At 34.0% G+C, this 16180-nt stretch overlaps 2 protein-coding genes across 7 annotated transcripts in view; one reads left to right on the forward strand and one right to left on the reverse strand.

The window, feature by feature from the left end:
• UBAC2 (UBA domain containing 2) overlaps positions 1-16180 on the reverse strand; it is a 228026-nt gene that overhangs the window by 174769 nt on the left and 37077 nt on the right. For both annotated transcript variants that reach the window (XM_027854128.1, XM_027854129.1), the window contains one exon: positions 14899-15005. In XM_027854128.1, the coding sequence (XP_027709929.1) occupies positions 14899-15005 (107 nt within the window). The remainder of the gene's footprint in view (positions 1-14898; positions 15006-16180) is intronic.
• GPR18 (G protein-coupled receptor 18) lies at positions 862-9718 on the forward strand. 5 transcript variants are annotated; one of them, XM_027854134.1, is made up of 4 exons: positions 862-973; positions 1724-1850; positions 8379-8488; positions 8653-9718. In XM_027854134.1, exon 4 carries the CDS (start codon positions 8677-8679, stop codon positions 9667-9669), a length of 993 nt encoding a protein of 330 aa, XP_027709935.1. In that variant the 5' UTR covers positions 862-973; positions 1724-1850; positions 8379-8488; positions 8653-8676; the 3' UTR covers positions 9670-9718. The 5 variants fall into 5 exon arrangements, with proteins under 5 accessions (XP_027709935.1, XP_027709934.1, XP_027709933.1 ...); XM_027854133.1 differs by having other exon boundaries at positions 1799-1850; XM_027854132.1 differs by lacking the exon at positions 8379-8488.

The raw sequence follows: 16180 nt of genomic DNA on the forward strand, positions 1-16180 counted from the left end.
AAAAGACCTTACAGAAATCATCTTGTTCCATACCCTTATCTGTAGGATGAGGAAACAGAAGCCCAGAGAGTTTAAGTGATTTACTTGATAGAACAATGATTGAATAAAATGCAAAACTGGAATTCAAATCCTGGACTTCCAGTGTCAAATCTTAATATTGTCATTTTTACTACACCCCTGACTTCTCTTCACATAACAATGATGCACAAAAGGTAACATCATTTAGACATACAATATATCAAGGTCAATGGATAGTGCTAGATTCTCTGAAAGGATGTGGATTTGATTTTTGAGGTCACAGTCATGTGATAGTAAAAATAGATGTTAACTGCATGCAGGAGTAGCAGTGACAGCCTTACTGTTGTTTTGTCCTAGATTAAAAGGAGTTTGTTTGTTTTATTAAGACAAAAAACTCAGCTTAATTCAAATAACTGATTAATTTTTAAAACAGCCTATTTAATTAAAACAACCTGTAACTGACTGTAGTATTTTTAAATAACTGACAATTTTACTTATTTCAACCTAATCAAATTTGTGTACAGATATAGCCTTTTCTTAAAAAATCAAATTGTATAACTCTACTTAAGAAAATAAAATGTTGAAGAATTTCAAGAAAGAAATATGAAAACGAATTTATTTCAAAAGAAACAAATGAAAGGCTTAAGGGTTATATACAATAAGAAAATAATTCCTCTTCCTAGTTACCAACCTGCTCTGTGAAAAGGAAGGGGAGGGTGAGGAGGAAGTGGTAGGCTTCTAGATGCCTCATTTGGGGCCATTACTTCCCTTATTATCAGTTTCAACTCATTTTTTTCATTAGCATACCCAGAGTATGTAAATTAATACAGTAAAGAATCCCAAATGCTTTTTCTTTTTTTTTTTTAAAGCAGCTTTTGGGGAAGTCAAAAGTTATTTATTTTCTCATACAAAGGAAGAAGAACTGATGACTACTCGAGAAGAAAAGTAAGAAGTGGTGAGTATTATATAGAAAACAGAGCTAAGAAAGAAAACAAATGTTGGTAGTTGGTCAGTCAATAACCATTTATTAAAAACCTCCTATATACCAGACTCTGTGCTAAGCACTGGGAGATACAAAGAAAAGGCAAAAGACAGGTTCTTGGCTAATGGAGCTCATAGTTTAATGGGGGAGATGATATGCAAACAATTTTATACTGGTAAGCATATTCAAGATAAATTAGAGATAATGAACAGAGGAAAGGCACTAGAATTAAAGAGGGCAGGGAAAGTTGGTGTTCGTTTTAAATCTGTTAGAAAATTTTTAAATGAAAATATAATTTATAAGATTTACTTTCACTTTTCAGATCTCTAAATTTATTTAATTTTCCTGAAGTCACTGATATGCATACTAAATAGTACTGTTTTTTCTGTTAGCACAGGCATCATTCAGTTTTCAAAAGAAACATTCATTTTTCTCCTATTTCTTACTCAGAAAGTCTCTCTTAAATACTATTCATTTTTCTTTTGTGGGCTAATGCTACGTACATACTGCATAACAGAATCTCATTTATGAAAGAAAAAATACATCCAGGATGATGTCATGAACAAAAAAAAAAAACCACCTTTATTTCAAAGAGTATTTGCTAAAAGAGGCAAAGGAGTAAAAACAATCTTATAAGTACTTAACGTTGGACTTAGCATGTAAGATAAACTGTTAAACAAAAAGCCTAAAACTTGAAAAATGAAACTGTATTTCCTGACCTAGATTGCCTTATGAACAACAACTTATTTTAGAGCAAGTTAAAAAAAAAGCAACAGAAGGACTTCTCATCTTTTACAGATTTGGGGACACTGAAAAAGGATTACCTACATATAACTTTAATGCATAGAAGGTAAGGAATATTTGACTTCTTATATGATTTTTAATAAAAAAAATTAAAATTTCCAAAGATATGTTTAAATAATATGCTATTTAAAACATTGCTAATGAATAATCTTAGATTTACAAGATCTTAGAATCTTAGAATATATAGATTATAACCTACTCATATAAATTATATACCTTTTTTCAAGAATATTAAAATGTATAGCAATCATAGTCTGTTACTTTATTTTCATTTTAAAGAAAAAAGATGTTTGTAACTATTCCCTACTACTGGTTTAAACTAGTTTTTCATAACGCACACAAAAAAAATCTAGAAACAAAGTCAGATAAATTTTGAGAGGATGTACTTAAAAAGGACTCTAGTTTTGAAAACGTAACAATGCTCTATACTTAAAGACATCAAGTGCCTTTTAAAATCCATTTGTACCACTTTTTTTTTTTCCAATTCATCCTTCAAGAGGTCTGTTAGCTTACAAAGCTTTAGTGTCCTTAATAATATAAGGAGAAACTTGTTAATCTATTCAACAGTCATTAATTAAGTACATACAGATCCATAAGATCATACCAACTGTAAGCTGGAACATCTATCTAGGTTTCTAGACATACTCAATCCTTTGGATAATCTCTTTCAAGGGTAATCTGGATAGAGGACCCCCAAACAAAGATTGTCATACCATTAGTTCCTATATGACCCTGGTTAGGTACCAGAAAAGCATTTCATTCTTTTTACCTCTAATGAATCACTTTATGAGACTTTATAATAACATGCCTAGCAGACAGACAAGAGTTGAGAAACTGGAGTTAAGAAGATCGACTTCAAATATATCCCTAGCAGCTGCTAACATAAGTAAAACATTTTGCAAACTTTAAGATGCTAAAAAATGTCAAACAGTAGTTAGCAGTAGCAACACTAGCAGCTATATGATCATGAGCAAGTCACCTGAACTTTCCTGAAACTCAGTTTCTTCATCTGTAAAATGGGCATAATATCTGCATTATAATTATTTCACAAGGTTGTTGTAAAGCTTAAGAGATAATTTACGTAAAGTGTTTCACAAACCTTAAAATGTATTATATTGTCTTATCTCTTTAATAAGTTCAGTGTATACACACACACCTCCCTTTTCCACTATCATCCCACACCATTAATTTTCTCAGGTTGTATTTATTAATAAGTTTGCACTTACTTATATAATGCATTGGTTATAGCATGATAAAGAAGAGGAGGAGGAGGAGGAGGAGGAGGATGATGATGATGATGATGAAGGCAGCATGGGACAGTGGATAGAGAGTTAGTGTCAGCTTGGTATTAGTAGGGCCTGGATTCAATACCATCTCTAAAACATAATGGATGGGTGATCCTAGTGAAATCACTTAATCTCCTAGTACCACAGGCAATTCTCTATTGGAGAGAAGGTACCAATCTGCATTGGTAGAGGGAGTTTCTCTACCAACAAAACCCACAAGCTCAACTAAAATTAAAAAAAAAAAGTTCATTCTTTTTTTTTTTTTCCCAATTGAGTCCAGGTGAAATGGCTGTGGGACAACTCATTATCCTACTACCATTCTTTTATGTTTGATGTTAGGTGGACTGTTGAACAAGTAGATAAAATAGCTGCTTTTTTTTTGGTAATTAAAGCATTGGGATGTAAGCTTATATTCTGTATTCTCAAAGAAAGCATCTTCAGAACAAATTCTGGAAGAAAATAGGTTGTCTCTCACCCTATAAATCCATCATTCTGTTTCCAAATGGTTTTAATTTCTTCTGTTATGTCTCCATATTTTGAAAGCTTTTCATTCCACGTAGCTTGGAGATTGAGTATTTGGAATAGTAACATCATTCTTAAATTTTATGGATCGATGATATGTTCAGGCAATTATAGGTTAACAGCTTTGCCTATGATAATGCTCCAGTTCAATTTATTGTTGAATTCTCAAGGATACCGAAATCTATATTTATAGCAGAGCAATTTATTGTCTCAGCCATCAGTCAGGTCTTTTGCTGGGTATTCAGTAGGTGCAAAATCTTTGCGACCTACAGTGACACACTGCACATTTTAAAAACATTTCTTTGCATAATCTACACTGATCAAAAGTCTAAGACCCATAAGTATAACTCATCTGTAATATCTAGTGGTAAGGACCTGATCTTGGGTTGCCTATAAACCCCTCTACTTCCATTAACAAATCCGCAGGACTCAGCCATTTGTTTTGGCATTAGTTCAGTTCATGTGGATTTCACTCATAGAGGTCGCTTGGATTCTCCTTCTGGGTCTTAATCATTTCATAGACTCCAATGTGAACATAAACTCTTCTATCATCCAAAGCCATATGGCCCAAACCCACCTTTTTAGTCTTATTTCAGTACTACTTCTTTTCATGTACTCTTTATTCTAGAAACTCTCAAGTCCTCTAGTCTCATCCTGCCCTCTCCTTTATTCATGCCTTATTGCACTATGTAGAATGGCCTCGTCCCCCTAGTTCATCTACTGAAGTCAAGGTGCTTCCTTCCTTTCAAGTACAAATCACATGCTATCTCCTCTATGAAACCTTCCCTAACTTTCTTCCATCAAAGCCCTGTCCCACCTCTGGATGAAAGTCATCTTTTACTCCTAAAATTTCTTGGGGACATTGGTGTGGGCCTTTCCTCTATACTTATCCCATTTTTTCCTTTATCCAATGTATACACACATCTTCATATGGATATATCGCAAGCTCTCTGACCCGAGTGTCTGTATAGAATTTGTCTCTAGTGCCCAGTTTTGTGGCTTTGCCCAGAACTTAATAAAAGAGTTTTAATAGAGCTTAATACAAGTTTACCGAATAGGAATGGAATTACTCAAGGCAAGACAAGGTCAAAGGAACTTTTTATTTGTCTAAGGTCTGCTAAAAAAAAAAAAAGAAACAAAAAGCAAAATAAATAAAACAGCAAAACAAGAAAAGTAATGTTGAAATGCACTGTTATTGGACTACAGATTTCTAACGCCAATTCTGTAACACCCTAGAATATCAACAGAATTGAAGTATTATAAAATTCTCCCCCACAAAGTTCAAAAGCACTTTACACTTTTGGTGAAAGCAAAGGTGGCCATGAGAAACTAGAAAAGTAAGCACTACAACTTCCTAAAAGATGATAATCACTCCCAAGTCAATGCAAATTCAAATAACAAAAAGTTTTTGGTTTGAAAGATGTCTTTCTTGTCATTAACTGATACACTGAGCGAAAGTAGTTCTTGTTCTGAATTTTTACCCTATCAGGGTTTGCTGTGGCCAGACTAGTTTCAAATAATGTTGAATTCTGGAGCCAGGAAAAGACCTGGGTTTGAATCTTACTTGAGCCCTTACACAGCTTGGTAACTATGAGTACATCACTTAAGCTCTATAAATCAAAGTTTTCACACACATAAAATGCAAGGAATAATGTCTCCATTATTTACCTCATAAGGTTGTTAGGATGAAAAAATGAGATTATGGTATGTAAAAGCTTTTTGCAAACCATAAAGAGTCACATAAATGGAAGCCATTATTATTATCATTATCATTTAGTAGTAATTAGCATTTCAAGATTTTAGTCAGGCTATCATCTAGCAAGGTTAACTGAAAAAAATAGAGAGAACTATGCTGTGAAGCCTGAAAGGAGAACCTATTGGTTAGGCATAGAATTCATCTTTTTGACTGTCTTCTCAGGCTCTATAAGCTTTGATAATATCTTTTCCAATTTGATTCAGTAAGTATTCATTGAGTACCTGTGTGATACATGAGTGTGCTTTGGAGGTGAGAGAAAAATGACGGATCTATAGCCTTGTCCTCAAAAAATTTATAATCCTGTTAGAGTCTATGTAACATCAGAGAAGTTAAAATTGGCTATAGATCTGCATGACATTTAATATTTAATCTGGAGTCGGATTGAAGTAGGATTGCTACAATAATTCAAAGTCTCTTGACCTTAAAAACCCTGTACAAAATATTTGGTTTTTTCTCAGAACCTTGACTAAATGAAGCATTTAAAGGAAATAATACTAATGAAAGTCTTGACTAATGAATGTTTTCGTAAGACTGAATTGTAAACTGTTGCGGGTAACCACAGCTAAAAGTACTTTTGAAAGGTATCTCTAGCTCATCTGTGCATTTCTTCATCTGTACTTTGCTGCATACTGAAGTATTACTTAGACATGGTCCAATCTAGCTAATTTAGATATTATTATTTGGGACCATTTGGATGCGGAGTAGGCTATGTTTAACTTGGTCTAACAAATCTCTGTTTTTGCCATAAATAATGCACATTAATAATGTAAATAAAGTTTCAGGAGAAATATTTAAAATATTTTGATCTTCATCAAATGATCCTCAAATACTATTCATTTACACAGAAGACTTTTAATATTTTTGTATGAAGGTGAACCTGTCCCAGAACCTTTGCTTGCCAAAAACTCCTAACCTAATTTTACTTATTGAATGTACTTTAATAAAACCACATTGTGAAAGATTCTCACCTCCACTATCTACTAATCCAAACTGACCTTCTCACTTAGTTCAATTAATTTAAATTATCAATCCTTGCTGGAAGATAGTGTGTATGACCAATCACTAATAATATGAGAAAGTCAAATTAAGGAGATGCAAAAAAACAAAAAAACCTGAGGTTTTACCTTAGACCTAGAAAACTGGGTAAGATGACAAAAGACAGGAATAATAAATGTTGGAGGGGTTATGGAAAAACAATCAACTAATAAACTGCTGGTAGGGCTGTAAAATCATCCAACCGTTCTGGAAAGCAATTTAGGATTATGCTTTTAAAAAAAAGTGACTAAAATGTCCATACCCTTTGACTCAGTCATTGCCCAGAATATATGGTGCCCCACGGAAGTCAATGATAAAAAGAAAGTTCCAATTCACAACAAAATATTTTTAGCAACACTTTTTTTTTTAGTAGCAGAGATCCAGGAACAGAGTGGTTGCCCCATCATTTGGGGAGTGGTAAAACAAATTGTGGGCTAATTAAAGTACTAGAATATTACTGTGCTATAAGCAACAACGAATATGAAAAGTATAGAGATTCATGAGAAGACTTATATGAACTAATACAAGCTGAAGTAAGCAGAAACAGAAAAGCAAAATAAATAATGACAATAACAACATATATGGAAAGAACAAATTCAACAAAAACTGTTAGGAAAACTGGAAAGCAATTTAGTGGAAATTAGGTATAGATAAACATTCACATCATACAGTGAGGTAAGCTCCAAATTGTCTGGTTGGCTTATTGTTGTTTGTCCTTATTGTTCTTGAAGAGGACCACGGTATCAGGAAGGTGATGACATGACTTGTAAGTGAATTGGATTTAAGTGAGGAAGGGCTGTGCAAAGTCACCAGCCTCACTTTCTCCTTTGGAGTCATCTGGGTCCAGTAGCAAGCTATAAATCAGGACGACTGGAGACGGCCCCAAATATAGTGGGAGACCTTGGCCTTTTTAAGTTATGTCTCACCTTGGCTTAGACATAAAAGGTAACAACATAAACAAATTGCAGCAGCAAGGAAGGAAATATCCTCTAAGATCTATGGAGAGGGAAAGAATTCATGATCAAAGGACTCACAAAAGAATCACAGAAGAAAAAATGGAAAACTTTTCTTAAGTAAAATTAAAAGTTTTTGGACAAAGCAGCTAAAATCAGAACTTTGCAGCAAGTTTTTTTCTGACAAAGATATGTAGGGAACTGATCCAAATGCATAAAAATAAGAGCCATTTTCCATATAACACATGGTCAAAGAATATAAATAGGCAGTTTTCAGAGGAAGAAATGTAAGCCATTAATAGACATATGAAAAAATGTTCTAAATCAATAATAATTAGAGAAATGCAAATTAAAACAACTATAAGATTCTATTTCACTCTCATCAAATTGGCTAAGTTGACAAAAAAATTTAACAATTTATACAATAATAACAAAATTTTAAACAATTTTGAAAGGCTTAAGAACTATAATGAATGCATTGACTAAAAGAACTCATGATGAACACGCTCTCTCTCGAAAGAGGTGAAGGACTCAAGATAGAAAACGAGACTTTTTTAGATATGTTCAATGTGCAAACTTATTTCGCTTGTCTATGCTTATTTATTACAAAAAATGTGATTTACTTTTTCTATTTGGGAAATAGGAAGAAGGGTGAGAAGAAAAGAAAGTGAATTTTTGTTCATTAAAAAAATAAAATTAGATTTTTCTTTTTTTTTTTGTTTCATTTTAATTTAGCATTTTATTTTTTTCCCAATTACACGAAAAAACAATTTTTCAATATATGCTTTTAAAATTAGTTCCAAATTCTCTCTCTCCTTCCCACCCCCCTCTTTGGGAAGGGAAGCAATTTGATATAGGTTATACATGTGTAGCCATGCAAAACATATAAAATTATGTTTTTCAAAAAAGAAGAGATATGAGAATGTATCTCCTTCCTTTATTTGAAAAGGAAAGGGTATTTAGTACATAATGAAGACCGTAGCTGATGTGTTAGTTTTGCTGAACTTTTTCTGCACTTATAGGGGAAACATACTGAGAAATGATGGTGATATGAAAAGAGAAGATATCAATAAATATTTGCTTTTTTAAAAAAAAAAGCCAAAAAACTCCCCCTGTGCTTCACAACACTGAAGTAAGTTCCAATCAGTTATGATATATCTACGATAATCTCTTACGAATATATCTTTATTATGCTCTAAAATTAAAAAAAAATTCTCCCAAGCTCACTAGGTGATTGATTTATATCAGGTTCAGAATTCTGGAAGGATACATTTAATATTTTTTTTCCATTTCTAGGTATCATGTTCAACAAGAAATAAGATGGCTACCCAAAATAACCCAAATCATTCTGTTTCTACTAACTTACAACCAGAAGAATACAAGATTGCAGCACTGGTATTCTATAGCTGTATCTTCATAATTGGATTATTTGTTAATGTGACTGCTCTATGGGTCTTCAGTTGTAGCACCAAGAAGAGAACAACTGTAACTATCTATATGATGAATGTAGCATTATTGGACATAATCTTTGTATTGTGCTTACCCTTCCGTATGGTTTATTATGGAAAAGGTAAATGGATCTTTGGGGAAACTTTCTGTCACATTCTTGGAGCTCTCACAATGTTTTATCCAAGTATTGCCCTTTGGCTTCTTGCCTTTATTAGTGCCGATAGATACATGGCTATTTTGCAGCCTAAACATACCAAAGAACTTAAGAATACAAGCAAAGCAGTGCTAGCTTGCGCTGGAATTTGGATAATGACTCTTGCAACTACCACCCCTCTATTATTTTTAAATGAAGATCCAGATAAAGACACCAACCCTGCCAGCTGCCTGAAAATTTTTGACATAATCCACTTGAAAGCAATTAATATGCTGAACTTTACTCGTCTGATTTTTTTTTTCTTGATTCCTCTTTTTATCATGATTGGATGCTATTCATTCATTATTAATAGTCTCCTTCGTGGCCGGACTTCTAAGCTGAAACCGAAGGTCAAGGAAAAGTCCATAAGAATAATTATTACTCTCATTGTACAAGTGCTTGTCTGCTTTGTTCCCTTTCATATTTGTTTTGCTTTTCTAATGCTGCAACGTGAGGAAAACAGCTATAATCCATGGAGTACCTTTACCACTTTCCTCATGAATCTCAGCACATGTCTGGATGTTATACTCTATTATATTGTCTCAAAACAATTTCAAGCTCGCGTCATCAGTGTCATGCTATATCGAAATTATCTTCGAAGCGTGCGCAGGAAGAGTTTTCGGTCAGGCAGCTTACGGTCACTAAGCAATATAAATAGTGAAATGATATGATTGGTCCTTTTAAAAAATCAAGTATTAAAGAATTTCTTTTTGCTACTAACATGGTCAAAGAGTATGTTAAATATACTATAAAATGACACTGTAATAACCCCTCCTCTTATAACATATTTTAGGAATGTTTTGTACTGAACTCATTATAGGATAAAGAAAGAATATCCTTAGCTATTTTAGTAACCATTATATTTATTCTTCCATACCTAAAACCTTTATATGAATTCATCCTGAAAAGACACATGATTTCAATTTAATGTTTATATTTAGGCAGTTAGTAATCAAATAGAATCTCAGATTTGGAAGATGACATCTAGTCCAGCCTATACTTGAAGATGAAGCCCGCAACAAAACATTTTTCCCAAATGGTCAGTCATCTAACCTTTTTCTGAAGATCTGCAATTAGGAAAAACCAACTACTTCCCAAAGTAGCCTATTCCACATTTGGATAACTCAGTAGGAAATTTTTCCTTTTATCAAGACCAAATTTAACTCTTTACAAATTTGGTTCATGGCTTCTAGTTCCATCCTCTGGGGCCAAGTACAACTAGTTCATTTATCACACCAAGTTGGATGGTTGATTCTGTCAAACAGTTCATTTTAATGGACGGGAAGGGGGAAAGATTGAGCTGATCAATTAATAGCTGCTTTTCATTTAGCTAAACTTCCGTATATAGAATTTTTCCACTAGGTAATCTGGAACTGAAGATTTCAATACAATATCTAGAACAACTTACAATCCAAACATCCACTGGAAAGGATTCTGATACTAGCAGCTATGTCTTATCTCTGGTGCAATGAAAAGAATACTGGACTTGGAGGCAGGAGACCTGGGTTAAGTAATTTATTTTCTCTATGCCTCAATTCCTCATCTGTAAAATAAGACTAGAACTAAATGATCTCTAAGGCCTCTTTCAGTTCTAGACTTATGATCCTATCATTCTAGTTCCTTGATACCCCATTTACCAGCTGTGTGACTTTGAGACAAGTCCCTTATTTGCTCTGAGCCTCCCTTTCCTCATCAGTAACATTGTTGTTGTTTTTCAGTTGTGTCTGACTCTCTGTGACCCCATTCTGGATTTTCTTGGCAAAGAGACTGGAATGGTTTGTCATTCCCTTCTCCAGTTCATTTTACAGATGAATAATCTGAGGCAAATATGGTTAAATGACTTGCAGGGTCACCCGGCTAGTAAATGTCTGAGGCCAGATTTGACCTCAGGAAGAGGAGTCTTTCTGACTTCAGACCTGGCACTCTATCCCCTGAACTACCTAACTGCCCCTTATCAGAAATATAGGGATGATGGTGGTTGTTGAGAGGAAAGCACTTCATAAATTGTAAATGACTCTACAATTATGGGCTGCTATTATTATTATAGTCCCTATTTCTATAAAGTTAAGTATGATGGAGATACCCAAAGAAGGGAGGGATTATAAAAGCCATGACTATTTGAGTCCATTTTTACATAACTTTATAGGAAAAAGGGTGGCAACAAGGCCTTCAATGTTTTGATCCATATTACATAATGCTATAATTTCTTTATCTATCATTAGAAAAGACTACTAATATATGAGGGAATTCTTTTTGCTAGGTTGAGTGGAATGCAAATTTCTTAAGGGCAGAATTTTTTTATAACCTAGTATGTAGCACAATCCTTGGGCTTAGCAGAGGATTAATAGATATTTACAGAACTGAATTTCAGCAATTGAAGCTGATTTATAATACACCAAACCACAAAAATAGCTTAATTCATTTTTAAGTGCTATGGAGAGAAAAAAGCGATTCCACAATTTCTCAACTAAATCAATTCTCCAATCTAAACCACATTCTTTCCCCAGAAGACAAGTAACTGCAAATTAAAAAACTGTACTGGTTGCTCTAATTTGATAATGGGTCAGTTTACATTCAATATAAACAAATGAGAGACAATAAAAATATTTAATCCATTGATATAAACTCTTCAAGAACTCAAAAAAATGTTTCAATCATTCTGTATCAAACCAACATGTCTGGACCAATAAAGAATCAGTCACAGTTACTATGAAATTTAAGAAAAATGTTCCTTATTAAAATGATAATTTTAAAATATATGGGAATTAGATTTTATTTGAATATTTAGCTGGATATAAATTAACAATATCTTAGAAAATACTTGAATTATTAAAATGTAAAATAACAGTTCTTTCATTTCCTTTATATTTTCATTAAAAGCATGTCAGTATGCACAATTAACTCTCAGTTACTCACTTTTATCTACATCTGGGGACCTGCCATCAAAGGACAGGTCTAATTACTAACATTTTTGGTAAAAGATCATCCCCATCCAAGAGCCACAAAGTTATTTGTGGAGGTGCTCAAGCACATATGACATATGTTGCAATTCAGAATAGTAAACTTGGAGTCACAGTTCCTGAGTTGAAATTGTGGCTCTGCTACTGACTACCTTGATCAACTTGAGAAAATCATTTAATCCCTTTGGGTCTCATTTTCCTCATATGTAAGACAAGAAAGCTGAACTGTACTATAGTACCTTCCAGCTTTGGATCTATGATCTCATTAAAAAGTTTTTGTAGTAATCCTCTGAACAATCTAAAGTAACATTAAATTGTAAAAATTTTATTTGGAACAATTTTGAATTTAAACATGTGAATCTAGAGAAACAAAGTTCAAATAAAACAAGGAAATCTTTTCATATTTGTGAAGGTTTTATTTCTCAAAAGCAATGTGAATACAGATTCTTCATATACAAGATAAAAGCTTAGAAGAAAAATGGGATGGAATAAGGATTCTAGGTCACATGACCAACCAGATGGAGGCTTTCTCCACTCATACTCTCTCAACTTCTCCAACATAAAAATTACATACAAAAAGATAAAGTAATTTCAGCTACCTTCAAGGTCTTAGAACTCAAAAAACCTAATGAGGTAACAACCCAATGAAATAAAATCAGATAATAAGCTTATTCAAAAATCTTTTATCATTACATTCTAGCAGGGCTGTGCAAGTCAACTCACAGGCTTTCAAAAGAATTCAACTCCTGTCTGCCCTCCTCTCAACTCCGTCTCACTCCTGCACTAAACAAAGTCAAAAGCTAGTTCAGGCTAGTACACAATATGCTCTGCTCCAATAGTATTGAGCCAGAGAAATGAGGAACAGAAGGAACTGGGGTAGACTACAAGTATGTGTTATTTGTCTGGGAGAAGGACTGGCATCCATCTGTGGCCAGCTCTGTTCCCCCACCCCACTCCTGCTCCCCTACTCAACTGAGGCAGAGATCAAGGCCAGTGAAAAGTGAATCCCCCAGAATGGAAGAAGACTTTGATAGCAGAAGTGAGTAATAGGGTAACATAAGGGGAAATGATTGAAATTACCAAAGATCTTAGGAGGAAGAAAACTTAGTTAAAGACTTTAAGCACAAGGGATGGAATTAGAAGAATGAACTGCACCAAAACTACTTGCCAGGTACACTTGTACACTTGTAGAGCTCCACTCTAAGACCTTATGGATTATAGCTACAATCACCATATATTCCCTACCCTGTCACTTTTGATAAAGTGAAGAATAATTACATCATTCTGTATCAAATTTTTAACAAAAATAAACTTTTTTCAGACATTAATTTAATTTGGAGAAGTACACACATTACAAAAGTTTAACTATCAATAAGGTACATCATGCCAAACTATAATCTACACAAAGACATTTGGCTATTTCACTTATTTCTATCAAAATACTAGTCGCCATTACAGGTTTTATACAATATTTGTGGAGTGAATTCTGGGCTCAATATATAGCTAGGTTAAACATAGCTGCCTTTTGAGCAGCAGACTCATACTTCACTTCAATTTAACAAACATTTAAGGACTATTGCATGCAAGGTGCTATGCTAGGTGACAGAGTGTCAACACAAGGTTGACAACTGGCACTTTCAAGTGGAGGTGGCAGCTGTATAAAATGGCATGAATGAAGTATGCTCAGCAGAGCTAAGGTGAGAATGTTCATCTGCATCTCAAACCTAGAGATATTGGAGCAAGTCACGAAAAGAAAATATAGGAAAAAGATGTAGGTATCATCAGCAAATCAGGTGAGTTGGGGGAAAAGGTTGGAAGTATTTTAATAGGCAATGACAACTAATGAAATATATAAATATAAAGTCAAGGCTTTAGAATACTAAACTATCACTAGTACTAATTTGAATACACATTTTATGGCATTTATACACCATTCATCATTTTGAATATCATTATAGATAGGATTATCATGAAAGATAAGAGCTTAAGGAGGGAGAGGGGAGCCTCAATTTACTGACTCTTGCCTCAGATATGAGCCTACAATGGTGGTGAACTACAGTAATAAACCTAACTTCTGCTACATTCTAACCACATTCTGAGTACAGCATCAGGCTTTAAAGCAGGAGTTATTTGAGGGAGAGGATTACCATAACCACAGAATCAGATGACCATATCCATGCTATGCACCCTTTTGCTCATCTTCCTTGACCCAGTCAACCACATCTGCTCCCACTATGTGCCTAAGAACACGCACCCCAATCCTCAAACTACCACTGTCCACAAAGTAACACATTAAAATGTGTTGAAACTCATACCTTGCTCTAAAGGGTCTAATCATGAAAACTTCAAAAATTATCATTTCTCAGAAATTACATTTTGGAAAACTTATTTCATATCTGGAATTTATTGTTTAAGCTTTAACAATTCTGCAGGAAGAAAAGCTCACAAGTTTTAAGACAGGTATACTATGCTACATGCTAACATAAAGAATTAATTTATCTACAAGAATATAATGAGAGAATTAATAACTAACATCTTAACTATAGAAGTTAAAAGTTGTAAGAGAAAGTAGCTCAAATTAACTATGCTTCCAGAACATACTGAAAATGTGAAAATACAAGGTGTCCCAAAAGTCTTAATGAAGTTTTAAGCTTTAAGGGCTTTTTGGGATAACATGTATTTAAACATGAAAGATTTTCTTTTTATATCATCAAATGAATCTACATGGGAAAAAAATAAAATACTTTTTTTTTTTTTACTGAAACTTGACATTAATCTTTTGGGACACCTTGCATTTAAACACAACTGATTGGTTTTTTAAGCATCAAATGAATCTACATTGGAAAGATCAAAATGTTTTTCTTCTTTTACTGGAATTTGACAACAAGACTTCAGTATGATCTAATTCTAAATTAGGCAAATCTATTAGGAGTTACTTACAAACCAGAAGGCAAGTTACTGGCTGTGATACCAAATGAATACTGCATAGCTTCCACAAGGATCAAGTCAAACAGAGCTGACAAAATCCAGGAACCCAATAAAAAGGACTGAAAAGAAAGAAGAAAAAATTTCACAAACAAAAATACTTAAGTCATTAACTTAAAATCAGTTCAGCATACTACATTAAGAAACGTAACTTTTTGTTATTTTCATCTTAATATTTAAATATCTGTGACAGGACCTTCTTCTACAGAAGCAGACAGCAACCCTTCCACATGGTTTCATGAGTTGCTGAGGGTAGAAAAAAACAATCATCAGGCAGCCACCCTTCTGGTTGATGAGCTTCTCTGAAATTCGCTAGCTAGGCTTGTCTGTGGAGGATCATCCAACAAACCTTTGGTACTCCAAATCTTTCCAGCTCAGTAGGGCTTTCTAAAACTTCTATCACCAGGTATAACTTTCAACAACCCTAGGTTACCTGCATGTCAGAATGAGGCATCACTCTGCAGTCCACCAAATGGCCTTTCATTGGCTCTTCGCATAAAGATGTTTCATCTTCAACATCTGTGCTTTTACACTGGCCATGCTACATGATTGAATGCCCTCCCTCCTCATTTCTACTTCATATAAAACTCCTCTTCCTTCAAATGCCACTCAAGCACCAAATTCTACATGAAGCCTTTCCTGATCCCCCAACTAGTGCCTTCCCTTCTAAGCTCCCTTAAAATTAACTAGTTTGTATTTATTTTCATTGGATTTACTGTGCGTATACTTTTATATGTGCTTGTTGCCTCCATTATTATTAGAATCTAAGTTCCCTGTAAACACGGATTGTTTTATTCTTTCCATCTACATCCTCAGCACCTAGCAGAGTACCTGGTGTGTAAAAGGTACTTAATGTACGCTTGTTAACTGATTAACTTTAATAGATCAAAGATTTTCTAGAGTTTATTATACTTTTTGTTCCGAGCTAAGAATTTTTAAAATATTTTAATTAGCTTTGGTAATGTTTAATTTCCAAATAATATATATAAAACATTTTAAATGAACATGCAAACAATGACTTCAAAAAATGAAAACCTGAGTTTGAGAGCTCATAACTAGCATGAGGATGACTAGGACTTTACCCCAAGATGATCTGGGAAAATACTTCCTCCCCCACGCAGACCCATTCCTAACTTTGTAATTTTCTGCCAACCTGCTACCCACAAGGTTCTGTTGCCCATCTTCTCTTCTAAATTCTGTGAGGGCACAGGACAGGCAATGGGGATCTCCTGCACTT

The sequence above is a fragment of the Vombatus ursinus genome, unplaced genomic scaffold (assembly GCF_900497805.2).
Source record: "Vombatus ursinus unplaced genomic scaffold, bare-nosed wombat genome assembly UNPS02010304.1, whole genome shotgun sequence".
NCBI lineage: Eukaryota > Metazoa > Chordata > Mammalia > Diprotodontia > Vombatidae > Vombatus > Vombatus ursinus.

Excerpts from the sequence above, each read along its gene's own strand:
- GPR18 (XM_027854134.1), top strand. The coding sequence starts at position 8,677 with ATGGCTACCCAAAATAACCCAAATCATTCTGTTTCTACTAACTTACAA.